The sequence below is a fragment of the Lytechinus pictus genome, chromosome 15, assembly GCF_037042905.1.
Source record: "Lytechinus pictus isolate F3 Inbred chromosome 15, Lp3.0, whole genome shotgun sequence".
Classification (NCBI taxonomy): Eukaryota; Metazoa; Echinodermata; class Echinoidea; order Temnopleuroida; family Toxopneustidae; genus Lytechinus; species Lytechinus pictus.
Window position 1 is genome coordinate 27,711,517 of NC_087259.1, and position 27,945 is coordinate 27,739,461.

Genomic DNA, 27,945 nt, shown 5'->3' on the forward strand with positions numbered 1-27,945 from the left:
GTGCGAAACAAAGCCGGGTTCTCATAACACCCAGGCAGTGTGTCACTCTCCTGAATGTCAATATATGTGATGAATGGATAATGGAAATTTTCCAGTAAATTGGAAGTTTTGGCGGGGTTTCTAGTTTCTCACTGCTACAACATCAACCCAGCCAGTCATCAGTCAGTCCTCTGAGATAGGACTACATTGTGTTTGTAACTGATACTGGGTGTTGAGTTACTGCATCAAACTCGCCTTCATCAGTTTATCTGCAGTACCGTACTTGTTTCATCCTAGTCAAACATAGTGTTGCGCTGCATTAGGACTGGTAGCATTGCAATTCGCCAAGATGTACATCTGTGTAGTAGGTAAGTAAAGAACACATACAATGTTTTTAAGTTGTGGGACTGTTGTAAATTCTCCCTGCTTGTGTCTGTCATTGTTTTCTACACCAATTTGTACATCATATTCCTTAACAAGGAGTTTTATTTATAAAAAAAAAGGTTTTACTTTAATAGTTTGATTAAAGATGAACCAGAACAGATACTAGATTATTTATTCATCATACATGATCACTTGGCTTGGACATTCGTATTCTGGACTATGAGTGGGTTGAGCATAATATGATGCTCCGCTTCTGCTACTCGAGACACAAATCAATGCTTTTGTAAATCATACACTTTCTCTATAAAAACTGAACTTGGGTCAACTGTGTACTGTGTATCACAACAAGATGTTTTTGAACTTCCATAATGGCTCGCCATCTGTTCAAATCATGCATCGGCCATGTTGGGTTAAGAGCAATTTTCCCTCATTTGTACGTCCATTCACTTCAATTAAATCTGAATGAAGACATCCCTTGCAGTACATGTTACCGCAAATTAAGAAGCGGGCGATTGATTTCCCAGCGACAGCTTGGGAATGAATCTTTAAAGCTGAGGGTATGTACTGCAATCACTTTGGTGGATCTGTGGATAGGTAATCAAGGAAATTGACAATGAATGGTGGAAGGATTAGAAGAGAAAGCGAGAGAGATTGAAAAAAAAGGAAAGAGGAAATTAGAGGGAAATGTGAAAACAGGGCCCCTTTGGCTTGGCCACCTTGTTTCTGAGCAGCATCTTACATGTAAATGTGATGGACGTATAGAATTAGGCACATTAGAATTGATGTACATGTATTATGCAGTGTTTGAATTGGCGCTATCACCCAGGGGGACCAGTCTGATATATTGCTTTACACATGCGTGACCAAAAAACACATTTAAAGGGGTGTTTTTTCAGTTTTAGATGTTGGCCGCGCATCCAATCGTTATCAAAAACACCAATTTTATTTTTTTAAAGGTGGTTTTGAAAGACTGGTCAATGGTCAATCGCAGGGTCAAACGTATTTAGGGTATTTTTTTTCCAAAGATTTTTTTTAGGGGTCATATTCTGGCGACAACTTGTTTAGGGGCCAAAATGTGTCAATGAAGCCCACGAAAAACTTGGTAAAAAGTACATGTACATTCAATTTAAGGAATGAATTAAAAGGATCTGCTTCATCCCCTTTCCTTCGCCACTCCCCCCATTGGCCTACTAATGAAGCTCATATTGATCTCCACTATGAGCGTGATAGCAGGATGGATGTATAATATTCCTTATCAAAATATTACTTTAACCTTGTACAGCTATATTCAGCCCATGTCCATTGGCTATCATTATTCATTCAGCTGCATATTCTACAAGTATATGTAGTCTATTTTTCAGACTTTCTTGGATCATGGACCTAGTACTATGCTTGGATGGATTTCATCATGTCTCTCTCAAATACTTGAGGGGCAAAACTACTTGTCAGATACGTGTATGAAAATAAGGGTTAACTGGTTAGCGGACAAATTTCATGACAGGTAGGGTTTACTTTAATAACTGATCATTATACACCACTGAAAATCAGGTAATCATGATACCATCATCGGTAAGATTTATATGATAGATCAGATTTAATCCATTGGTAAGATTATTTGGATTATCATTGACATGACCCACCCATGAATTGTGTTTTATGGTCATTACTTTGTCACCAGCACAATCTTTTCTAGAGAAAGCTAATGATGACTCATATAAATGGGATATCATTAAAAGGAGATTAAGGAGATAAAAACCTTCCAGTAAAGGCTGAATGGTTTATATGAAGATTTTAATTTATTCAAATGATGAAATGGTTAGTGGGTAATAATCGACAAACCCACAGGGCACAGGCATGTATTTATATTTACGTCCTTGGGGATTAAAGGAAGTGAGAATTAATACAAGTTGATTGAAGTTTATGACCCACTATTTTGAGATGGGATGAAGGAGAGTTTATATTATTATTATGCATAACATCTTGTCAAATCACTGTCCCTGGAAGGTGTTTGCCAAACCCAAGTTTGAGTTGTCTGTCTCGTCACAGTGAGGAATAATTTCCAGATTTTTTTTTTAGCTAAAGAGGGATTATTGTTAAAATTTCTATATATAATCACCTCCTTATATAATCATACATATAGACACAGGTAACAAAGAAGATGATTAACAGTGTAACAAGTAGATAAATGGAACATATTTAAGACAGGAACATGAAGAGAGTGCATATTTCTTGGGAAAATGGGAATTCATCATTGCATACTGTACAATGATATTGAATAAGTTTGATAATTAATTAATAAATCGTCAATATACAGTATCACTTGGAATATCTAAGGTATTTCATCTTATGGCTTAGACTGTATTTCTATTTTCCACATATATATGTTATGGGTTTTTTTTTAACTGATGATTTCATCATGGTGTACATATGTAGCTTGATGAAACTCTTAAAGGTCAAGTCCAACCCAGAAAAAAGTTGATTTGGATAGAGAAAAATCAAACATGAATAATGCTGAAAACTTCATCTAAATCAGATGTAAAATAAGAAAGTTATGACATTTTAAAGTCTCGCTTATTTTTCACAAAACAGTTCTATGCTCAACTTAGTGATATGCAAATGAGAGAGTCGATGATGTCACTCACTCACTATTTCTTTTATTTTTTATTGTTTGAATTATACAATATTTCAATTTTTACAAATTTGACAATAAGGACCCCTTGCTTGAACCACAAAATGTTAAAATAACGGAAGTACATGTGTTCAGGGAGGAATGAAACTTTGTTTCACATGACAATAGAGAAAATCAAAATATTTCATATAATAAAATAAAAAAGAAATAGTGAGTGGGTGACGTCATCGGTTCCCTCAATTGCATACTGACCAGGATGTGCATATAATTTTGAAAAATTAAGTGAAACTTCAAAATGTTTTAACTTTCTTATTTTACATCCGATTTTGATGAAATTTTCAGTGTTATGCTTGTTTGATTTTTCTCTTTCTATTCAAATCAGCTTTTTATTGGGGTGGACTTGTCCTTTAATTTACGGATCATTATGATCAATTTGCCCCAATTTTTACTGAACGTTGCTTAATGATTGCATCGGGATCATGACTTCAATCAAGGTATTTTGTTTGGTAAATCAAGGGGCAAGTCTTTTCCTGCCTTTCCCTTATTCCCACTGCACATGATGGCTGAGTGGTAGAGTTTCCACCACATGAACGGGAGGTCTGGGTTCAATCCCCAGCTGAGTGGGACCTCCTCTGCCTTATTGCTGCTTATGCTAGGCCCTCAGCATTTACAATGTAGATTGGAAGGGTAATGCAGGGTGGTTTCATTACCTGTAAATGCTTAATGCTATCCTGAGTAATTGATGATGATGATGAAGGTGATGAAACTGATGATGATGATGATGACGTGGATGACGGCGACTACAATGGTGACTATGGTGGTAGTGGTAGTGATGGTGATGGTGGTGGAGGTGGTGGTGGTGGTGATTGTGATGGTGGTGGTGGTGGTGGTGATTGTGATGGTGGTGGTGGTGGTGATGAAATGGGTAATGAAAATGAGTGTAGTGCTAGCAAGTAGAGCAAGAGCAGTTTCATTACCAACAAATGTTATCCTGAGTAAATAATGATGACGATGGTGATGATGTTGTGATAATGAGTAATGATGGTGTCTATGAAGATGCTATAATCCGTTTTCTTGAACTGTTGGGACTGTATGAGAATAACTTTTGTTTATGCTCATATATAAAAATAGTAACTGTACATTATACATGTGACCCCTGCATATAATGATTTGTGTATAAATCACTGTTTAATTGACTGTGTAATTGGCTTATTGTGAGTTTTGTTTATCTATTATAGGTGTGGGAGGAAAGTCCTATTACTTTTGCTTTCATCATAACAGAAACATACTGAGGGGGAGGGGCTGCCCTTACAAGTTAGAAACAATACTCGTTCAGAAAAATAAGTTTTGTTTTTATGGCCAGGTGCGTAGAGTTAAAACGGTATTAGAATTGCCAAATCAGAAGACAAGGATGTACTTTTCAATGCTGAACACATGCCAAGGATAGGCCTATATATTCCACCTTATAATGGAAATATAGAATATTTCAACTTTATTTATGGTAGGGAAAATGAAAAAAAAAAAACGGTTTCTGGTACTCTGAACCCCTCTGAGCAGGACCCTGTAATGGAAGAATGATACTCGTTTAGGTCCATTTTGTAAGTCTGTGGATGAGCATTGTGTGCATCTTTTGATGACAGGGAGTGCTCCCCCCTCCCCCCCCCCCCCCAAAAAAAAAAATGTTTTGTACATATACATTGTTATGGTGTGAATAATATTGTTGAGTATACATGTATGCTGTGCAGTAGTAGTACCTTACTACCCTATTTACACCCTGCAGGTCTTAAGATATGTAGGTAAGAATAATAAAAGAATTAAAAAAAACAAGTGAAAAACAAATGAAATTTGTTCTTGTCCATATTTTTTCTTTGAAATACATATATTTAGCTCTGTTGCTTCTGGGGGAAGGTTGAGGGGAGAGTAAAAAAATGAATTATTTGTTACATTTATGGCCTTATGTAACCCCTTATGCTGCTGCTATTGACTTTGACATTTAAAATGTTATTTCTGACTGCCTGGGCCAAGTTTCAAACTGTGACTAGGCATGAAGGTCATGTTCATTTCTTTTTTGTTTTAAGTTTTTTTTTTTAGCTGGTTGCCGTGTGGTTTTATATTACAATCCATGCTGTGTAAAACCAGCTGGTATTCTCTAATATATGAATTTAAGTAATTTGCCTGTGTACAATGTCAAGCTCAGATAATGCCATCAGTGAAGAAAAGGATGTATGTTGGAAGAAATTCAGGAAGGTTATTAAATCTATATAAAAAAGTTTTTTATTTTGTTCTTCCGCTAGGTTTCCGGCGGACGTCGGCCGTAGAGCTTCAGCTGACCCCAATAGAGTTCCGTGTTGAGGAGGTCAGACATCATTACAAGGTGGAGCTAGCTCTGGTGGAAGGCTTCAAGAATGTCATCAAGATGTATAACAATGCAAAGACCTCAGACAAAAAGGGCTTAGCCGAGGTGAGTCGATTAAAATTGATCTCTACTTTTCCTTCAAATCTGTTATGAAGCCCCTCCCTCCTTCCGTAATCCTCCTCCATCCTTCCTCACCTCCATTTCATCCTGTCTATTCTACACTTGGGTCTACTTCTCACATAGCCTAATTCCACCTAGGCTGCGTTTATGCGACCTCAAGCCAGAATCATGATTTGAATCATGATTTGAATCATGATTAAAAACACAAACATGAATCACAATATCACAGAATCAGCGTTTAGACGACCTTCATTCCAGTGCTGTTTCTCCTCAGATTCGGGCCAATCCAGTGCGCATCACTAGTGCGCAGTTTGACAGAGGAAGTTTTTCGCACGTGTTTCGGCTCTCGAAAAATCTTTTGCTTCCAGAATTCAGTCTATACCTCATTTTGTTTACTTCTATCATATAGGGTCCATATGCTTCTATTCATCTTGTTAGTTTATCCAAAATGGTGTTCGGAAGTGAATTTCAGCGTAGATCCAATTTAATATTGATCCCATATTGATACTGTATACTCAACAACAACTGAGATCATTGTCTGTCCAGTTAATTCATTTAGTTTTATACTAGAACTTGAAGTTGAAGACATGACCAAAAAATGAAAAGTAGTGGACGATGCGATGACCAACACAGAACTTGAACATGACAAGAAATGATTGCGTAATACATAATCATGTACATACAATGAGCATATAGAGCGCCTTGAGCTTGGCCAGAGTCAAACCGAAAGTAGCCCGACACAACAGTGAGGTCATAGAATCATGATTGTAATCACGATATCGTTTATTCGAACATTTTCGTACGTGATTCTGCAGAAACGTCTTTCCAAATGCCCCTTTTTTCGTGTTTCATGTTTGTGATTCTAATCATGATTATATTCAATTTCGACTAAATGCAATCGTGATTCTGCAGAATAATGATTTGAATCATGATTCAGATCATGATTCTAGGGTAAAAAAGTGGCAGATAAACGCACCCTTGGTCTGAACCCATTTGGTCTGCTATCAATTTTGGTCTAATTGCTATTTGGTCTATACTACACTTGGTCTAATACCATATATAATACCATAGTCTATTTGTCAAATACATGTAGTCTGTAACACAAAGCTTAGCAATGATCGTAGAACATTTTTCTATGATTGATTGCATTGACTATAATATACAATCCATCATGGAAATCGAGGGTACGATTAATCGCTAACCTTTGTGTTACGGGACCCAGATGGTCTAATTCAAACTTTTTCTTCAGTCTGAGACAAAATGGTACTGTATAAAATGAGTAAGATAAGGATTAGACCAAGTGAGGTGAGATTATTGAACAGAAAGTAGACAACAAAGCAGGTGTAGATCAATTTCATCACCCAATGTGTACAGTGAGGAGGTAAATTGCCAATTTGTCATTTAGTTTAATGCCATTCCATCCATCAACACTTTGTCTAACAACCATTTGGTCCAATCATCACTTTGTCTAATCGCCAGTTCGTCTATGACCATTTCGTCTCATAACCAGTTGGTCAAATATCCATTTTTATTTTCATCATTTTGCCAGTTAGACCAAATGGTATATGGCAAGCTTGTATATGGACTAAATGTCTATTGGACCAACTGGTCATTAGATGAAATGGCAATTAGACCCTGTGGAATGTGGATAGTGGGCGAACAGATGGCAGACCAAAGGGTAGTAGATGAGTTGGTAATTGGACGAATTGGCATTAGTCCAATTGAAAAAAAAAACCCAATGAGAACAACTTGAGAGCTGCAAGTGAGACATGCCACTCTTTTTTACAATGTGAATGTTACCTTTAATATTGTTCTTGCCAGTAGTGAAAGCCAAGTTTGATATGGCTGTTTACAGTTCACTGATTGCATAATGAAATGTCTGATTCCCCTTCCATCCGGAGCTATTTTATTTTCACATCTGGAGCCTGTTACACAGAACTTTAATAAGGTCCTGTTCCACTATGCCGATGTTGCTACGATTTGACAAACCTGAAGATCGGGTAGGATGGGGGAAAAATAAGCCATTTTATCAGGAGTCAGCGAAAAATGATATGCAATAATAGAAATCGTCCGAAGGAACAGAGGATTCATTATGTCCGCGTGCCGCTGTTAGTACGCCACAAAAGACCTGATTACGCTCATTCCACGACTATGTGACGTGTCACTTACGCTTTTCTCGCTTCCTCCACGATTCAAAATGGGTGTTTTCTGATAGGGAAGATCGGCATGAAATTTGAAATATGTTCAAAATTTTTAGCCGATCACGCCGATCTTAATAAAGTGCCGGCTGTTCCCCATCTTCACAACGTTGTTATTACGCTGCTCCTGATTTCAACCGATTTTCATCCCGCTCTCCGCCGATCTAATGATCAGGATGGATCAGGGTTTCAGATCATGATAGTGGACTGGCCCCCTTAGCAATTGATTCTAAGGGCTGATCTTTAACAATTGATTACAAATCATTACCTTCTTTCTTCAATCACACAAATTGTACTACTTGAATGTATCACTATTGTTTGGGGAACTGTACATTTTATAAACACTAGATTTTCATGTGATTTTCCTCCAAAGAGTGCATGTCTGAAAGCTTCAGTATGTCCATTATAATGCTTTTCCCCCCATTTTTTGCATGATTTGTGCTGTCAAGAATCAAATCTGGGGAGTGTTTCATCAACATTTTGGTCCGACAAGTTGTCAGATCTGACAACTTGCCTTGATTCTGATTGGCTGAGAGGCACTGTTACTATGGTAACTGTCGGATAAAATGGGACTTGTCGGATAAAACGTCCGACAAGTCCTTCATGAAACGCTCCCCAGAAGACTAATCATTTGTCATGAAAAGAATAATGGAAAAAATTAGGTTTTTATATTGAATGTCATAGTATTCACTGTGATATGAATACAGAGAAAAATGATTATATTCAGCTTCTACAGTGTATTCACACTTTAGTGTCGAAGCACTGTTGCCATTTGAATTTTGGCTTGCCTGCACGTTATTAAGCACATTCTCCGCTCCATGGGGAGAACTGCAGCGAGACACAGTAGGTCTTTCACCTGGGTGGAGAGTGGCAGAGTATGGATTACCGCCTTGCCAAAGGATGCAAGTACTCAAGTTGAATTCTAACGCAGAACCTTTTGAACCAAAAGACCTTCATCAAAATTCAGTGCTTCGTTATCCTGTACTATAAAAAAATAAAATGTTATTCCCAGTCTGCAATCCAAAGTAAAAACAGCAAAACACTCAGGGGTGCCACTTTTCAGACCTAAGTCTGAATTTCAGAAATTTTCAACATATTTTCAGCCAAAAAAACACTGTTTTTCATGTATGAAAAGGGTTATTCTTAAAGACTTTTTAATCAATTCTAGTAGAATCCCTGAAAACACAAACAAATATACATTCACTGTATGTACAGTATCTTCTGTAGATTATATTCAATGCCTTTCATTCCAGCCAGTCCTCTCAGTCTGATAAACACATCAAACATTGTTGATTTATAACTTGAAACAGTATCAGGATGAACTGCAATAGCTCAAGAGTGATACATGAGCAGGGGAAAAAAGTGCACTCCTAGTGTATCGAGAGTTCAAAGGTTAGGTTAGGTCAAAGCAGCTGGAATGCACAGTGCCTTTAAACTTGGTCATGTTCGTACCCATGCACATATAGTAATTAATGTACAGTATCAGTATATGTGGTGCGTGTGAGAATATGATACATTGTGATTGGTATGTTTTGTTGTCATTGGGTACATGAAAGTGGATCCACCATATATTAGGAAACTGGTGCTAACCCCTCCCCCACCACTCTACCCTTCTTATCTGACCCCTTTCCTGAATGTGGTTTTATAACAGGACTACAGATGAAGACCTGTCTGATCAGCCCTAGGTTTCAAAACTCCTTGTTATTTTTGATCTTGCAAATTATCCTGAGCTTTGTAACATAAAGGTTTGAAACTAATCACTAGATTGCAACAGTTTGTCTTATTAAGATCATTATTGTAACGTGTGTACATGTACATTTTGTCCAGTTATAAGACCCACCTTGAACCAATTAAAACTGAGCTCTTTCATATTATCACAGTTATTTTGGGGATTCATCTCAAGAGATTCCAGTCTTGAATCAAATAGGCCCTTTTTATTTGCAAAATATCATATTGTATGTCAAATTATCCAGCTAATTCACAGTTAGAGACTCACTTTGGCTAAATCAGCTCTGGATAATGTATTCAAAATAAGCTAATTTGTATAGTTGGTTCACCTCTTGGTTGGAGAGCTGGACTTGTAGCTATTTGTCTACTAGCAAACAGACATTAATACTATGTCACAATTTCAATTCTGACCATGAGATTGACAGTCTGATGATGTATTGAGTGAACCTCAATGATAATTGGATGCAAATTAACATTCATTTTTTTCTCACCTGCATAGCAGAGTGAGACTATATGTGCCGCTTTTGCGACGGTGGCAGCGGTGTCAACACCAAATCTTAACCAGAGGTTAAGTATTTGAAATGACAGCATAACTTAGTAGAAAGTATATGGACCTAGTTCATGAAACTTGGACATAAGGTCAATCAAGTATTACTGAACATCCTGCCTGAGTTTCAGGTCACATGACCAAGGTCAAAGGTCATTTAGGGTCAATGAACTTAGACCATGTTGGGGGAATCTCTCTGACATCATATTCATGAATATTTTTCCATCACAAATCTATCTGGTTTTCTTTCCCTTGTTCTGCAGGCACAGAAAGGTTTGGTGGAAGCCAGTCACAAGCTGGATATCCTCAGAGAAGGTTTGGAGAAAAGAATACAGGAACTACCTCCAGATCAATCCAGAGTATCACAAATCAAAGAAGAACTCAAGTCAGGCAAAATGAAGGTAGGTCTGAACAATCCCCCATATATTTTCCATAGTGATTGTGTGCGAGATGCAGAAATTGTCAAAAATTCTATGAACCACACTGTATGTTGATTGATTGTTTGGAGGTTTGGAGCTGTAGTATTAAGAATCTAATAAAACTTCAAATCATGCAAACTGATGGCTCTATTTAGGGGTACTGACTATTTGATGATATTTTTTAATTTAGGAGTTGTCCAGATAAAGATTTACTTGAGAAGGTATAAAAACTCAAGTTGGTAGGGCAATGGTCTTGTAATATATGTATCATCTGATAAAAACTACTGCAACCCCACAAGGCATGAATCCCGTTTTAGGTTCCTAGGGGAGGACTCAATAGCTGTTGGTCCTTAGGGGCATTTCATGAAAGTTGTCAGCACTGGCTAAATTGGTTGCTCCAACTATTTCAGTAAAATCTTTGGTTTTGATAGGTTGGTGAGCACTGGTCTCCGAGTTTTACTATGTCAGTGCTGACAGGTTTCATGAGATAGTGGCCTTTTTGCCTACTTACAAACTACTTATTATGAAATGTCTTAGTCAAATATACAAACCTTTCCTTCAAAATCCAGTCTGACAACCCTCTTCCTAAACCTGCTGCCTTGACCGGAGTCCTTGAGGTGAGGATAATGGGATGTCAGGATCTCCAGGAGTCGATTCCTTGTAAGGCCAGGAACAGCATCACACTGTTGAACAGTCCAACTGAAAGCAAAGGTGGCATCCTTAATAGGGGGAAGACATCATTTCATGGCAGGAACAGCTCACGATCATCAAGCGCAAAGGAAGAAATATCAAGTAAGTATAGAGGAAGGTTCCATGACATTTGCTACGCCAACGATTGCGTCGCTATACATTCCATATACCGTATACTCTACCCTAAACCTACCCCTAGACCTAATATAAAACCCTATCGCAATTCTAACCCTTAACCCTACATCTTTTAACGAAATAAAGCCAAGAGCAATTGTCGCAAGAGCAAAAGCTGCATCACCTAGAGGGAGGGTAGCATTGTTTTTGTATTTTATGTATGAACAGACCCATCCTGTCAGCATGAGCAGTTTGTCATCGTGACTGATGTTGTGCTATTGTTCATGTTATTATGTGTGAATTGACCCATTTCTCCCTAGTAGGACAGTTCCCAATCATCAGGCACAAAGGAAGAATTATTAAATAAGTTCGTTAACAAAGTTAATGATCTTTTCTTAATTTGAGCGTGAACTGATGTACCTATCCATGGCATGAATAGTTCATTATCTTTCATGAACAAACAGAAAATTATCATTTGTTAGAAAGGGTGGCATTGTTTTGAGTGTGAACTGGCCCATTCCTTCGCAGGAACCATCCACAATGCAATCATCAAGCAAAAAAAGCATTATATAAAAAATGTTTGTTAGGATGGTTTAAATTTTCCATTCTAATTTTCTTTAATAGCAACAAAACAAAATTTATGTTTATGGCAGATGGTTTTGTGTGAATGAAGATTGTTTCTGCATAAGGTATCACCTACAGCATCCCCAAGGTTTTCCGACTTATGTATGGTTGGTAGGAATCTACGTGTGTTAATTGCTCATTGAACCTTGTGTACCAGTTATGTACTTGTGTTCACTTGTGACCAAATGTGAACTTTGAAACCAAGTTGTAAGTTGGGCTTTGGGAAAGATCTGAGAGGAACTAATGGTTTTTCTAATAAATATTGGTTTCACATCAAATGAAGAGCATTTTCAAGTTTTAAAGTTGATCATTTGTAAGAGTTGAAGAATCAATTCTCACCTTATGACAAACTTGAAGGACAAATTGGTCTTACACTTTAATTGATTTTGGGGTAAAGGCAATTTGTAACCGCCATGCTGTGTTTTGCGCTTTGCTATGTCGCAATGTTTATACAAGCGTTTGTTTGATAGTAATTTACAATTTAAGGGTGTGTTTCCTGGCTACCTGACTTGGACTTCTTTGTGTGTTTACTGACCAAGAGGACCATTGTTTATTGATGAATGTTTATTTAACACACATTATCAGAAGGTAGGGAGATAATTCAAATCCTGCTCTCATTCACACATCAGGCCCTACATGAAAGATATTGCAATTAATTACACAGTTAAGTGTAACTGTATGTCTATGGCATACATTTAGAAAATATGACCAATGGTAATGTTGAAAGAATGTTTTTACGCTGCCAGGCCTTGATTCTTAAGACTAAAGGAAATTCATTGAATACAACAAATCCTGTTTGAGAAAAAAATGGATACATTGATTTATTAATTCAGTACGATACTAAAACTATAATTCATGTCAATCATAATGATGGGGAATGCTGGGAAATCGCTGTCGAAGACACTCTATAGGATTCATGCTATGTCGTCACACCAGATTTTGTCATAACGCTGGAGTTATAATATATTATTCTACTTTTTCAGATGAAATCAGTGCTGTTATGAAGTTAGATGGTGTCCAAGTTGGCCAGACGCCGTTCAAACCTATTAGTAATCAATGCTGGGATCAGAAGTTCCTCTTCAATCTAGATAAAGTAAGTCATTTTGGGGCATGTTTCACAACCATCACAAGTCCAAGAGAGTTTGGGAAGAAACTTATTGCAACTCTATGTAGTATTGAGAGTGTCCTGTTCTCTATAGCACACATGATTGCAATCAATCATTAAAATGGCAATGGTCTCTCAACCTCATGGCTTCATGCTCATTTTGTTAAAAACTGGAACAAATCAAAATAATTTTTTTCTTTCATATAATTTGCAATGGATCTCAAATCAAACTTGATTTTTAAATTCATCTTGATTTCATGTTTTAATAATACTTCATTAGAACAAATTAGAATAGTTTTATTTGAAACATATATTTGCAATTGATCATAAAATCATAAGATTTTATCGTAAATCATATTGCTTTAATTCATCTCACTTCCCAAAGGGTTCAAATGATATGACCCATTTCTTGGGATATGGATTTTCATGATGTAGGGATGACATTTAACCAATGATGAGGAGGGGCTATATATATTCTCTGCCTTCTATCTTTCTGAAGGTTACAGATCAATAAATAAACCCATAGTAGGTGGGTTTTCATTAGCCTGAGTTAACCCAATCTCTCTAGATTCTAATACACAATTACATCTCTAAAGAATTATAAGTACCTCCCGTAGGAACTCGCAACACAGCTTTCCTTCACATACAGCCAAGCTGGTATCGTCAATTACATATGAAACATTTTACATCTAAACTTAATCAGCCACAGAGTCTGACCTGAAGATGACAGAAATCTCTGGAATATTGGACTTATGATCATGTAGTTGTAAGTTCAAATCCTTGCTCAGTCATTAATTATTTTCACTTCAATTTAAAACAAAAGCCCAAGAGAATTTTTTTTTATTTATAAGGTCAGGCATAAAATGTTTCATATGTAATTGGCAATACCAACTTGCCGTTATGTGGTGGAAAGCTGTGTAGCTGAGCTCTTACAGGAGTTACTTAAACAGTAATAAAAAACCCAGAAAATTCATCTAAAGAATATAAAAAAAATAAAAAATAAAAAATGGTCTTGAGACGATGCCTATTAAATAGTCTGCTAACTGTCTCTTCATTACAAATGATCTTGAGATTGTTCTAATCTGGGTGATTTGTCTGATCGGAAATATTGGGAAAGTTTTAAAACTTTGGCTGATAGAGATGAGCTTTTCACTGCCATACTTTGATATTCTTCCTTTTGGCCCACAGCATCCATATGATTTTCTGCCTCGCATCATTCACTGAAGTCTTGCAGAGTTTTTTATTTTAAGTATAGCATCGTACAAATAAGAATTGTAGGTATTTTGTCCTTCCCATGTAGTTGATGATTGAAATAGAAGTTCTTTACCGGAAATAGAAACACAGATCTTGTGCTGTCTTATAATGATCATTCAATTTGATTCACATGCATATGCTCAGGAATCTATTAAATATTACTTTGAATTTCACACGGTACAAACCAACTGGCAGATACAGTGACTGAAATGAAAGTTTATTCCCGGAGAAAAAGTTTTAAAAAAATAAATTATTTTCTCTCTAATCCATTATGATATATCATATGATTGTAGATAATAAACAACATCAAATTACTTGACGTCTTTCAACATTTAAGTCAATCCACACAACTTTTATAGTAAAAAAAAAATTATTTTGGTACAGAAGCTATCACTTTTAAGTCATGCAACTGTCTGTGAACAAGGTGGTTACAACATAGATTGCATTGGATCATAACGATTCCAAATACATAAAGTGCCCAAGCAATAGTCAAGTCCTTGAAATACATGTAGAGAGAGTGGGGTAAATAAGGCCACTTTTTTACAATTCCAATTATATCTTTTTAATGTAAAACAATAGAAACATGATTAAATGTCTATTACTAGATCTAGAGTAGACAGACGTTATCCATTAGAAATGTTAGAACTAAATTTGCATGTTAATGAGCGATAGATATTTTTTTCAGGTGGCCTTTAATATTTGCCCACTCTCCCCCCAGAGCATGGTCATGTCCTTCCCATGTTATTAGCTGTTGACTGAAATAGAAACTTCACTTAGAATAGAAATGTTGAGCCTTGCGTACTAAGTATTGTTGTTTATTTTTTACATGTAGACATTAATTCTAATTAAAAATCAACATCTGCAGCCTTAAATTAACTTCACATACTCAGGAAGCCATGTATATATTTTTTTGAATATATCATAAAAGACAAGGTTTATTTTTAGTGAATGACTGAAATAGACGGTTTATACCTGAAATAAAAATACGAAACCTTGTGTCCACTCAGAATGTAGAGGAAAACTTACTCAGCTGTTACTTGATGAATAAAAATTTGTATGATTGTATGACTAGAGAATCTGTTTCTCTTTTTTTAATGTTAACATTATTTCTTATTTTAAGGAATAATTTTCCCTCTTTCAGTTTTCTGTATTGTGATTTCGATTCTATGATATGTGTATATCAAGCAACACAGAAACCATTTCTCCTGCATCACTTCATATGAGTTTGTGCCACAATTACCAGCAAATTTCTCTCATTTGCTTTTTCTGTCTTCTTGAAAAAGCATATAGGGACCCATTTGGCAGTGATATGCGCTATATAAGCACGTTGTTATTATTATAATCATTCATTCTCTTTTTTTTTAAATTGTATATTGTATATGGTGATACTTTTGGTATCATAGAACTGCAAATTTAATAAATTTCTGACTTTAGCATGATGAAATGGTTGTAGCGTGTTGTTATTGGTAATTTACCTTCTTCCCTTGCAGGCCCGTGAATTAGAAATCAATGTTAGGTGGAAAGACTACCGGTCACTGTGTGCGGTCAAGTTTCTTAGGCTGGAAGACTTCCTGGATAACCAAAGGCATGGCATGTGTCTCAAACTAGAACCCGATGGGTTATTATTCACCGAAGTAAGTATGTCCTTAAAGAGAAATTCCAGTAGTTGCAGTAAACACTGATTTCATGAGAAAGTCTGTAAAACCAGGCTTAATTGTCAGTATATCATCGAGGATCTAGATCTGGTACAGTTACATAAACTGAACTTTGTGAAATCTTGAAATCTACGCTGAAAAATGTTCAGACTGAACTTCCCCAACACAGATGAGCGCACGTGGGACTGTGTATAATTGTTGCTTTGAGCGTCGGGCCCGACGCTCTACCCGAATCCTGTGCTTATTTGCTGATTTCTCAGCAATTACACAATTTCTTCCAGAATCCTTTGGCACATGCGTTTTATTTATACAAACAGACACTTTGGTGGTCATTTCATTGGATTCTGTACGAACTCATTTTGATATCGTTACCAAAACTAGCATTAATCTTTAAACATAAATGCCGGTTTTGGAAATCTAAAATTGAGTTGTAACAGGATCCAATAAAGTAACCACCCAGAGGTTTGTATGTGTAAATAAAAATTATGTGTAAGATGATTAAGTGGAGATGTGTGATTGGTGAGAAATTGACAAAATAAACATTGCATTCCAGCGAGGGGCCGGATGGGGGGGGGGGGGATTTTGCGAAGCAGTAATAATACAATGTCCCACATGTGCTTATATGTGTGGGTGATGATCAGTGATATCATTTTCAGATTAGATTTTATGATTTCACAATGTTAGATTTCCATATATTAACCTGATCTATATCTACAATGACGAGGGTGACAATAGTTGCCGAAAGTTTTTTGCTTTTTACTAACTTCAGAGCTGCCAACCATTAAAGAAAGAGTCATAATTATGATTTTCATGTCAAATTATGCCATAATCCTTTTGACCTTAGTTATTACACTTTTGAGGGCAAATAAGTATGGGCAGTGGCGAACCATCTGAAGGTGGCCAATGATGCTTATAATTCGCTTGATTGTGTATCTTTGTTTACATCACTCTGAATGTTATCATCACATGCTTAAATACTGACTCGATCTTGTGGTTTTTTCCTCTTTGATTTATCATGGATTTATGCAAAATAGAGAGAATCAGAGATGATTCTGAATCTTATCCTTAAAAGAAAGAAGATTCATCTCTTTTTGTCTCGCCCACCAGAGGTGAAGGCGAGACTTAGGGATCCAAATGTCGTCTGTCGTCCGTCCGTCACAAACCTTATGACACCTAACTCCGCAACCGTAAGTCACTTTTCAACCAAACCTGGAAGGTAGATGTACTTGGGGGACCTGCATGTTATGTTGCAGTCAGAGGTCACATAGTAAGGTCAAAGGTCATTTTCAGGTCAACGTTAAAGTTTACATGCAAGACTCTTATGACACCTAACTCCGCAACCGTAAGTCACTTTTCAACCAAACTTGTATGGTTGATGGACTTGGGGGACTTGCGTGTTATGCTGCAGTCAGAGGTCACATGGTAAGGTCAAAGGTCATTTTCAGGTCAACGTTAAAGTTTTCGTGCAAGACTCTCTTATGACACATAACTCTGCAAGTTATTCCATCCCAGTAATTTCACAATGAACTTTCGATACAATTCTGTTGCGTGCCCTCGCAAATCACAATATTTCTGGTTATTTTCATAAGTGGGCGAGACACAAAATCGCTTATGCCTTGTTTAGAATTCTGTTCTTTATATGCAAATATGATTGACGGATTCTGTTCTTCATATGAAATTATGATTTTTATGTCAAAATTATGACTTATGAGCTTCTGAATTACTACTTTTTACTTTCAAAGGTTGGCAGCTCTGTAAATGGCCATGTTTCGCATCCCTTCCCTCCCTCACATTATGGGAGAGTGTTTCATGAAGCAAATATTCACTGACCTAATTTGTTCTGAGCCAATCAAATTCAAGGATTTCAGTAGCTTATAACATGTTATGATTTTTCTTCATCTCTGTTTAGATCACATTCACCACACCTGTGATAGAAAGGAGAACCAAACTAAGAAGGCAAAGGAAGATCTTCCCTAAGCATAAAGGTAAATAATGGGATGTTGCACATTACTTGCAATCAATAGCAGGCCAGTTCTAAAATCAATCCTAAGTCTTGCAATTAATTGCATATAGGAAATTTATCATTAGTATGCCTATGCTTCTTGTAGCATAAAGTACAATTTTTTTTTTTTTTACAAAGTTTAATTACAGGCAAATTACTGAAACATTTTATTACTTAAGGAAATCTGATTCAGCTATGGAATGAGAAAGGTTTTGAGAGAACATTCTAAAGCAATAGTTATTTTCAACTAACTCTCTCTGCTTGAATAATTCAGGTAAGAATGAGAAGGGTTTTGAGAAAACATAAAGCAGTGGTTATTGTCAACTGTTCCTATCTTCTTATAAATTTCAGGTAAGAATGAGAAGGGTTTTTAGAGAACATTCTATTAACAGAAGTGGTAATTTATTTTTTACTATCCCCTTGAATAATTCAGGTAAGAACTTCCTAAGGGCAGGCCAGATGAACATCAACGTAGCCACATGGGGTCGCTTGATGAAACGAGCCATCCCGCCTGGTATCACCCCTTCTGGAACCTCACCCCCGACGGCCATCAGACCCCGCCCTCCTATCCAAAGGTTAAGCTTTGGGGAGGGGGACTCATCGGGATCAGCAGGAACCAACTCACAAGAGGGCGAGGTGCCCTCACCGTCGCAGGATAGGATGGGTGGACATGAAATACAGGTAAGGAGAACAGAGCAAGTATGATTGCAGAAATTGACCAAGATTTTGAAAGGAAGCGCGTTAGAAAGAGAGAGATGGGAGAGAGAAGTGAGAAAGAAATGATAAGGAATTCAATCATCTATAAAAAAAAAAATATAAGAAGAGGAAGCTGAAATCGCTCTCCTTTGATGTAGCTTTTAGTATTATAGACAGAGGAACAAAGACTGAATTATGGTTAACCAGGAAGAGAGAGAGAGAGACAGACAGAAAAAGAAAGAGAAAATGGGAATGAAGACAGACAAAGATTGAAAAGTTCATATCGAAACTGGAAGGGTAGACAATTGTATGGAGAAGGAAGAATAGATACATTTACAGAGAGAAAGACACAGCGTAAACTATCTTTTTATAATGTAAATACTATATTGTCATGTTGCCACTATTCATGGATATTGTCTGCTCTTATTCTACCTCTTCCTGAACATATAGGATGCCCTGTCATCATTTGACTTCCTTAATAACAGTGCATCAGGTTCACCTAAGGTAGGATCACCGTTACCCCCTCCAGCAGCCAGATCTACACCACCACAGTCACCCGAGACCCAGGGGCATAGAACTCAGGACATATCAGCCATGGATGATGGGTAAGAATGTCTTGTTATGATACAAATAATGCACAGGTCAGAGTGTGCCAGAGCTGATGCAGTTCTCTTGAGGTTATTCATGATAGTCCTGGAAACATGAGGTGCTATCGCCAAGTGCCTTGTGCGAGATTGAGAAGGGCCGAGGTGCCTTTATTAACACTAACACCACAAACTAAAACCTGTGCATTATTTTTGTTTATGAAACAGATTGGCAGTGTTTATTTACAAGAGGAAAATTGATGAAATCTCCTCCCAAACAGTGTTAAAGTGCCCAAGAATTTGTTATGTCGGATGGTTTTGGTGTTTTCATCAGATGATCTTTTACACATGTACCTTGTAGTAGTATTTTGTATTAAAATGAAATAACAATGAAGCTGTAATGCTGTGATAGAGAATTAATGTGAAATACACATTTTATAATTTCTGTATTAATGGGCTAACCTATTCTTTATACTTTATGTCCAGAACTCTTATGACATTAGAGAACTTCAGGTTAATAAGCGTGTTAGGTCGTGGTCACTTCGGAAAGGTGCTTCTTACAGAGTACAAGACAACAGGAGAATTCTTTGCCATCAAAGCCTTGAAGAAGCGGGATGTGGTTGCAAGAGAAGAAGTTGAAAGGTACATACTATTATTTCTACCATACCACAATTTCTATAGTAATCTCCTTGCTTGAATGCTCTAAATTGTCACCTGATCGAATCTCATATTTTCTAATTCCTGTTTATTCCAATCACACATTGCCAAATCTATTTATCAGGCACCACTTTGTCCACCCTGTTTTATAGATGCAGACTCTGCAGGATACAGTTGAACACACCCCTTTCCTGTCCATTCTTACTTCACATCATGAACTGCTCAAGCCATGACAATATTAGAGCATGAAAACTTTTCATATGGATAGGAGTAGAAAACATAGTTAAAAAATGTAAATTACTAGAAATTCACTTGAATGGAGTCATGTATTGAAATAACTGCTTTGGCAGAGTTCTGCATGCGAGATTGACTTTATCCTTTGCCTACATGAACCGGGTTATTCCCGTAAAAAAACCTGTGGCAAATGAATTCAGAAGTCAACAGGTTAATATGTAATGTTGGGCCCCATTTAATGCAAAGTTACTGTGATAGGAAGTCTTTCTGGAATGTCAGACGCGATAGCTCAGTCGGTAGAGCGGGGGTTTCGGATTCTGGTGACCCGGGTTCGATTCCCAAGTGGTGCGCTAGTGCCCTTTGGTAAGGCATTTATCCTCATTACCAGGTCCCTCGGAGAGGACCTTAAGCCGTTGGTCCCCTGGTTGCTTGCTCACAGGCATTCGTGCTTTCTAAGCAGTCAGGTAAAACAACCTCGGTATAACATAACATAACAAACGTGAAAATTCTGCTTTTTGATTGGCTCTTCCAGTGAAAGGTGATATTTCAATAAGAGTTGCTATCATATCAATCTTTTATGAAATAATAATCTTGTGCTTCGCCTTCCTTTGTTTGTAGCTTGATGTGCGAGAAGAGGATCTTTGAAGCCGCCAACTCCATCCGACATCCCTTCCTAGTCAACCTGTTTGCGTGTTTCCAGACTGAACATCATGTGTGCTTTGTCATGGAGTATGCCATGGGAGGCGATCTTATGATGCATATACACAACGATGTCTTCACAGAGCCTCGTACTGTGTAAGTTTTTGTGTTTGAGGTATTTTTATTGAGCATGGTGGGTTTGAGGCACAGTTTTGCAGTTGATTGTATTGTGTAATACATCTGTTTTCAGAGTGAATTATGATGATGATGACAATGACGATGATGACGATGATGACGACGACGGCAATTGAAAAGGAGGCATATAGGTGCTTAAAAGAATGAGTTACTTTGGATTTCGGGGAAAGAGAAGGAATATCTCTGATTGTGAACTGATCTTCTGATGGTATCGTAATTTGTTTAAGTGATGACATTTCTTGATTTCTAATCATTTTTCACACATCTGATTGGTATCTTCACAAAGCCTGTCTTTTGAGGCAGGGAAAGGATGGGAATGAAGATAGAGAAGTTACAAAAGAGACAACAATTATGAAATAGAAAGAAAAGTATCCTGAGAAAAATATTGCAATAGATCAGAACCTACCTCTCTATTAGATCACCACAAAACTGACAAGAATAGTTATACAGTATGACCTTATGTGACAAACTTCCCCTTTCCTTATAGATTCTACTCAGCGTGTGTGGTACTAGGTCTTCAGTATCTCCATGAAAACAAGATTGTATACAGGTGAGAACTTATTTCAAAATGTATATTCTTTTAACCTGTGATATTCTGTTCTACATTTTGAGTGCATGTGCTTGTATCAGATCAAAATTTATGCAGCTGTTAACCATTTATTCAGAATGGTTTTCAAGATATTGCATGCATTTGAAATCATTATTGTTTGAAATTGGGAACAATGTGTTTGTATATTTTGGTATGTATTTAGTGGCTGTGGAGGCCAATTTTTAGTTAGGGTGGTGTAGAACAGGACGTGCTTTGGGGTAAAAATGACTGAGTCATCACTTAGATTTCAGAAAGAATTTGTCTACTGATAGTTATTTAAAATATTTGAAAGACTAGGTGAATATGGAATGGTGACGTGTCAAAGTGTCATGTCCATTTGCTTCATCCATGATGCATATAAAGTCTATTGCTTGTTGAAATACGCCAGATACTGTTCTTGATTGGTAGTCTCTTAATTATATCTTCTTTTTCTTTGCTGACAGGGATCTGAAACTTGATAACCTGCTCCTGGACCAAGATGGCTTCCTGAAAATTGCTGACTTTGGTCTGTGCAAAGAAGGCATGGGATACGGGGACAGGACCAGTACCTTCTGTGGGACACCCGAGTTCCTGGCTCCTGAGGTTCTTACAGAACCCCACTACACCAGGGCAGTGGACTGGTGGGGGCTTGGTGTACTTATCTTTGAGATGTTGGTAGGAGAGGTGAGTTCTAGGGTCTGCTTGGGCGGTGACACAGGATTACAATATGGTATTATGTTGGGTTTACAGTTGGGTAGGGTAAAGTAGTAAATCCAGGGTTGGAATCAAGTTATTCGATTAGTGTGTGGAATGTATAGCTAAGCAAATGTCGTAGAACTGCTGCGGCTCCTGGCTTAGAAATTTTGTAATCAGGTTTGGTTAAGTAGAGATGGTTATTACCAGCTGGTGAGAAATCATGACTCGAATGATAAGGGGATGCCACATCTTGATGTAATAGCCAGTGACTTTTGGCAAATCCTACTTTTGATTTGAATTATTCAGTTCTTGAAATCAAGTAATGAAATACTTTTCAATGTTTATATATCTTTCTTTGAGAAGGCACATGGTGACCTAACATATGAAAATATGTTTGTACCAATTAGGGATAAAGTTTAAAGTATACATAATGATTTTTTGTGTGTGATTGTTTTCATTATCTAGTCTCCTTTCCCTGGTGATGATGAAGAGGAAGTATTTGATAGTATTGTCAACGATGAGGTTCGCTATCCTAGGTTCCTATCTACAGAAGCAGTAGCCATTATGAGAAGGGTAAGTCATTGATCAATTCCATAACTTCTCTATTATCATTTACTAGTAATTGATAATGATAATGATAGCTGTACTTATGTAGTGCTATTTCCTGTGGATACAAAGCGCAACAAATATTGATAAATCGCTCACCTAAAGACTGTTTGCCTTAAATATTCTCTGTTTATTCTCTCTGTCTCGTCCACTGTGCACTGCTATTGTAAATTTGGCTTTGATGTGCCATGTTATTTTGTTGTTTGTGTAGTTACTAAGGAGAAACCCTTTGAGAAGACTTGGATCAAGTCAAAGAGATGCTGAAGATATCAAGATGCAAGGCTTCTTCAGGGTGAGTTCCTTTTCTTCTGTTCTTAGTAAAGATTGCCTATTGGTGTTAAACAAACAAACATGAGAACGCTGCCTCATGCATTACCAGGGGGAATCCTCAGTTGTTTTCCACCAGTCACTTGGAGTTTCGGCCCATTATAAACAATACTCCCTCTAGGAGTGGGAAGGGGGGGGGGGGGGGGTTATTATCATACTGTTGAGCTTTGCTAGGGACTGGCAGGTGCAATTCTCTGGGTGAACACCCTGCTCTTTGATGAATAGTGTATCGGTTTTAACATGCATAGGTTGTGACTCTCCTATCTATACACATGACTAACATCTGCATCCATTCTGATGGACAGTGTTTTCCAACTGCATTCACACCTGCACTGAATACAAATTTATTTCTTCTTCGTGTATTGAAATATATGTTTTGTGAAAAGTCATTCTGTGATATAATTTTCATGGTACGATAAAAACTTGATTATTTTCAATACCACTTGATTGGAAATATGATGATATTGTGTTTTCTTTTCTTCTCTCTGCCACAGAATATCAATTGGGATGATCTACTTATGAGGAGAGTGACACCGCCATTTGTACCAAACATAGTAAGTAATTTGATTCTCTATAACTAGCAATGTAGTCAAAAGGAGAAACTAAAAGCGACTGTTTGAAATAAAAATGACAACAAAAATCTCTTTCTTTCACCGAATGTTAAATGTTGTACCATTGCACAAGACAGATTATTCACTATTTGTGTTGAACAACGCCTTGGAAAGTGATAATATGAACAAGGAACAACTTTTTTGTATGTTAAGCAATGAAAATGGGGAAAGAATTATTGAAAGCGAAACGCAAAATCCTTCAACTATGCATCATCTCTGCGGCAGCAGTGCACATTAAGGTCCTACATGTGTATGCATTTATTTTCTAAGCACAATGAATACAATAGTATTGTGATACCACCTCCTAAGCTATGCAACAGTAAGATGGTGCACATTCATCCTCCCATTTGCTTGCATACAGGAAGCTCAGTAGGTGTAGTTCAATACAAATCATTAGATTAATGCACATATTTTATAAAAGCAGCCTCCATTCCATCATCCTATGATTATTTCTGTCTCTTTTTATTTCCCTATTTCCAGGCGAATTCCGAAGATGTGAGTAACTTTGACGAGGAATTCACGTCGGAGCATCCTGTTCTTACGCCAGCCAAGGATCCTCGTGCTCTCACTGATGAGGAACAAGAGCATTTTAAGGATTTCAACTACATTGCAGACTGGTGCTAGTAGGGTACTGGACAGCAAAGTATCTGTGTGGGACTACAGTGATAGGGGATGTTACTTGTGCTTGTGAATTGAGGAGTACTCATTTTTGGTGACAGAAAAGTGATAGGATGGGACTACAATACAAAGAATGTAGTTGTTTCTTGTTTGTCCAGATACCCTGTCAAAAAATCACTCATCCATGATGTAAACACACCAAAATGAATGTATGGGACCGCACCTCCAAGGAATGGAATTTACATATTGGTAGCAATGTGCTATGGTAGCAATCCAATGAGATGTTTTGAATTGGATCATATACCTCATAAGATACGCTGTGCACAGAGACCCAGGAAGCACCTCTGTTTATAATGCGTACATTTTAGCCCCAAGCGTTGCAGAAATGTTTGGATTCAGACAAAAGTGACTGAGAAATATTGAAAAGATCCTCATCACCATATTACAGTGTAACATCCATTCAAAGAAGTGACATCAGAGTCACTGCTTGGGACTATGGATGCTACTTGCAAACGTCAGAGTGACTGGATGGGACTGTGCATTCAGCTGGATAGTTCACACCAAATTGACTGCATGGGACTCCATGTATCATCTGAAAGTAGACCCCGGAGTAACTGCATGGAACTGAGCATACTGTATGTTAGCCAACTCCAGAGTAACCACATGGGACTATGAGTGTGTTCTCTCATTATCTTGAGAGTCAAGACTTCCAAGCAAAGAATCAATCTTAGGGCAATTAACTTGGCCTCTCAATTATGATATACATGTAAAGTGATGACATTCCTTGACTTCTAATCACTTTTCACACACCAGATTGTGGATCATTAGGTGGGGCATACACAGGATCCGATTCGTGTAGTAATTGCTTTTCACACAACAGATTCTGGAACATTAGGTGAGGTATACATCAGATCTGAGACATGTAGTTATCACCTTTAACACAACAGATTGTGATCATAGATAGGGGTTTACCTGTTCCGTTCTTACTCTTCAATCTCTCTCACATCTCCCCAATAGATACGTTTTCGTGATAAATGATTCCCATGCAAAATTAAACGAATCACGTTTCGCTCAGTGACCATTATCCTCTATGCTTGTAACCTGTGGTGCTACAGCTACTATATGTCAATATGGTGCTTGGAATATGTCAATTGTATTTGATAGAAAAAATATATATATATTGGAATGAATATATGGAATGGAAAGATATATTTTGAGGTGATACAAATGTTGATAAGATGTCATTGAATAGGCTTCCATGTATTAAAGAGCAATTAACCAATGGTATCAGTCACCCATGCCAAAAAAGCACATAAAATGTCACCTACAGAATAACCAGGAGTCAACAAGATCATTTTGGACATGCGCCCTTTAATACTGCTCAGAATCAGATTGTCACTAAGGATTGTTGCACCACTAGTTGAGTTTGACTTTAGAAACTCTTGTGACTTGAAAGTTGGAATTATTAGGATCTACTTGATTGGAAATATCTGCAAAGTGATAAATTACTTTTAACTCTACAAGTTTTGCTTTTGATTAGTAATCATTTGCAAGTGTATGATTTCTTTCCAAGACTTATGTCTGATGTTGGGACCTAAGATAGATTTTCAATTGATAGTAAGTTTTTTGCAGGTACCCCCTAAGATATATAAAGGACCATAATATGGGTGGGTTAGGGTCTGTATCAACCAATGCCAATACCCCCAATTACTGTGAGAATATTCAATGCATGAAAGCGGCTAAGTCAATATGAATTGTGCTTTAATGGTTTTTAACAAGTATTGTTTTGATGCCTGATGAAGCCACATTTCAATTCGATGTTGAAAATTCTCTCTGCCCTCCCCCCCCCAAAAAAAAATGCCCTTCATAAAACCCTAAAATGGTCACCCCAAGTTGGCTTTTGCAGATTTGACAATATTTTTGTCATTGCTAACATTATATCATAAGAAAATGGTATTCCCTTTAGTAAATCTTGAGTTGGGTATTCAAACAAAAGAAGCAACATATTCTTGTGGAGGATACCATTTATTTAATACTCTAAAATGTAGGAGAACATTTATGAAAGGAATTGTCAGACGTTTTATCTGACGACAAGTCCTGTTTTATCTGATTGTTACCATAGTAACTGTCCTCCGCCAATCACATAGAGGGAGTTTGTCATGAAACACTCACCGATCAGTAGATTTGGTTCACCTGACCTATTTGGATCTTCTAGAGTGTTATCGTGACACGCAGAATGCTAGCCAGTAATAAAGGTAAATGAATAGTGTATATGATGTTGTGAATTGAAAAGGACTTTAAATATTTCCATCCACATTTATCAGTACTTTATCACTTGATATGGTAAGGATTGATATTATGTTCTGTCATATCAAGAACAAAGAAAATTATGTATTCATGACCACTTTATGGTTAGTTTTATTTCCCCTGAGATAATTTTCAGTTACAATACTTCTCTCTCGGTGATCTCTCAGTGGGAATTGCACAACTTGATTGGAATTTGTATTTTGTAGGATATTAATTAGGACAAGTCTCGTTATCTCACACATTTGTGGTGATTTTGAGTTGCCAATTTGAGGAGATGTACACTGATGAGAGGCATAAGTATATGCATCTGAAATTATGTGTTCTCTTAAAGTGTGTGTTGGGATTTAATGCTCAAAACCTGTGCCTTTGATTTCTTATTGAGTTGATCTGAAATTATTTCTGAAATGATTTCTACCTAGAGGCCCTTCGTATATATTATAAAGGTAATACACAGTGTTTACTTTAATAGGATTTTAATGGTAAAACATTGATTGTGTAATGGTTTCAAATTTACACATCTTTTGAATTTACTATCCTTATCCTTTTTTGGCCAGTACAACAAAACACTCTACCTTTAACATTTTTTTGGGGGGGAAAGAAGTAGTGGAGGAAATTTTGAATTTTTTTCAACCCAAAGACTTCACAACAACGATCATTTATATCTATGTCAGGGTAGGCTATATCAATTAATACTGATTGTATGATCAATTTAAGATTAATCATCATTTGGCTGTTAAACTTGTGTATTACCTTTAATGGACTTAAAAACGCCTGATTTGTATTTATTGAGCACATCTCTGCTTGGTGACTATGAAAGTGCTAATTACTTTTTAAACTTTAAGAAAGCCTCCACCTTTATCAAGTGGGAGATTTCGGTGTCAGAGAGCAGAAATTGAAAAATCACTATTATTCAACGATTGAATTTATATATGTATGGTATCGCTTTTGTACAGTACAGTTTATTTCTATCAAATTTAGTTTTCATGAATTTTTTTAAATTCCAGTACAGGACTCTTATATAGGCATTTTATATCATTCATATCCACCAATTTTGTGTGGGTGAGCTATTTATTAAGATATTGTATTCAAATTTTTTTGCTTCTGTCTAAAAAAAAGGCTATTTTGAAAATAGTCTTGTAGGTTTAATTTGCATTATACAATGTTTATTTAAAAGATAGTTATTTCTAACTATGTTTTTGCAACAGTTGAATTTGTAAATATTTTTTGTACATTTCTCTGGCTCTAATACTGTCATAAATTGTTGTGATGCGATATGTTTATTGGGAGATAAAAAGACCAACATGAATATTAACCTTTTGAGGAGTTAGAAAGTCACTTTGTAATTGTATTGCCATGTAGTTGCATGTCTTCCCGGCATTGAATGGTTTAAAGTTCGGTGTTAG

The 27,945-nt window shown here is 36.9% G+C and overlaps 1 protein-coding gene across 1 annotated transcript; it reads left to right on the forward strand.

The window, feature by feature from the left end:
- The first annotated feature begins 276 nt into the window (after window positions 1-276).
- Window positions 277-27,852, forward strand: LOC129260251 (serine/threonine-protein kinase N2-like). Its single transcript, XM_064110210.1, has 17 exons — window positions 277-347; window positions 5,287-5,453; window positions 10,205-10,342; window positions 10,930-11,152; window positions 12,772-12,881; window positions 15,638-15,781; window positions 17,712-17,787; window positions 18,238-18,485; window positions 18,951-19,105; window positions 19,571-19,726; window positions 20,594-20,770; window positions 21,297-21,359; window positions 21,842-22,061; window positions 22,539-22,646; window positions 22,891-22,971; window positions 23,501-23,560; window positions 24,098-27,852. The coding sequence occupies exons 1-17, from the start codon at window positions 329-331 to the stop codon at window positions 24,239-24,241; spliced, it is 2,289 nt and encodes a 762-aa protein (XP_063966280.1). The 5' UTR covers window positions 277-328; the 3' UTR covers window positions 24,242-27,852.
- The last annotated feature ends 93 nt before the right edge of the window (window positions 27,853-27,945 follow it).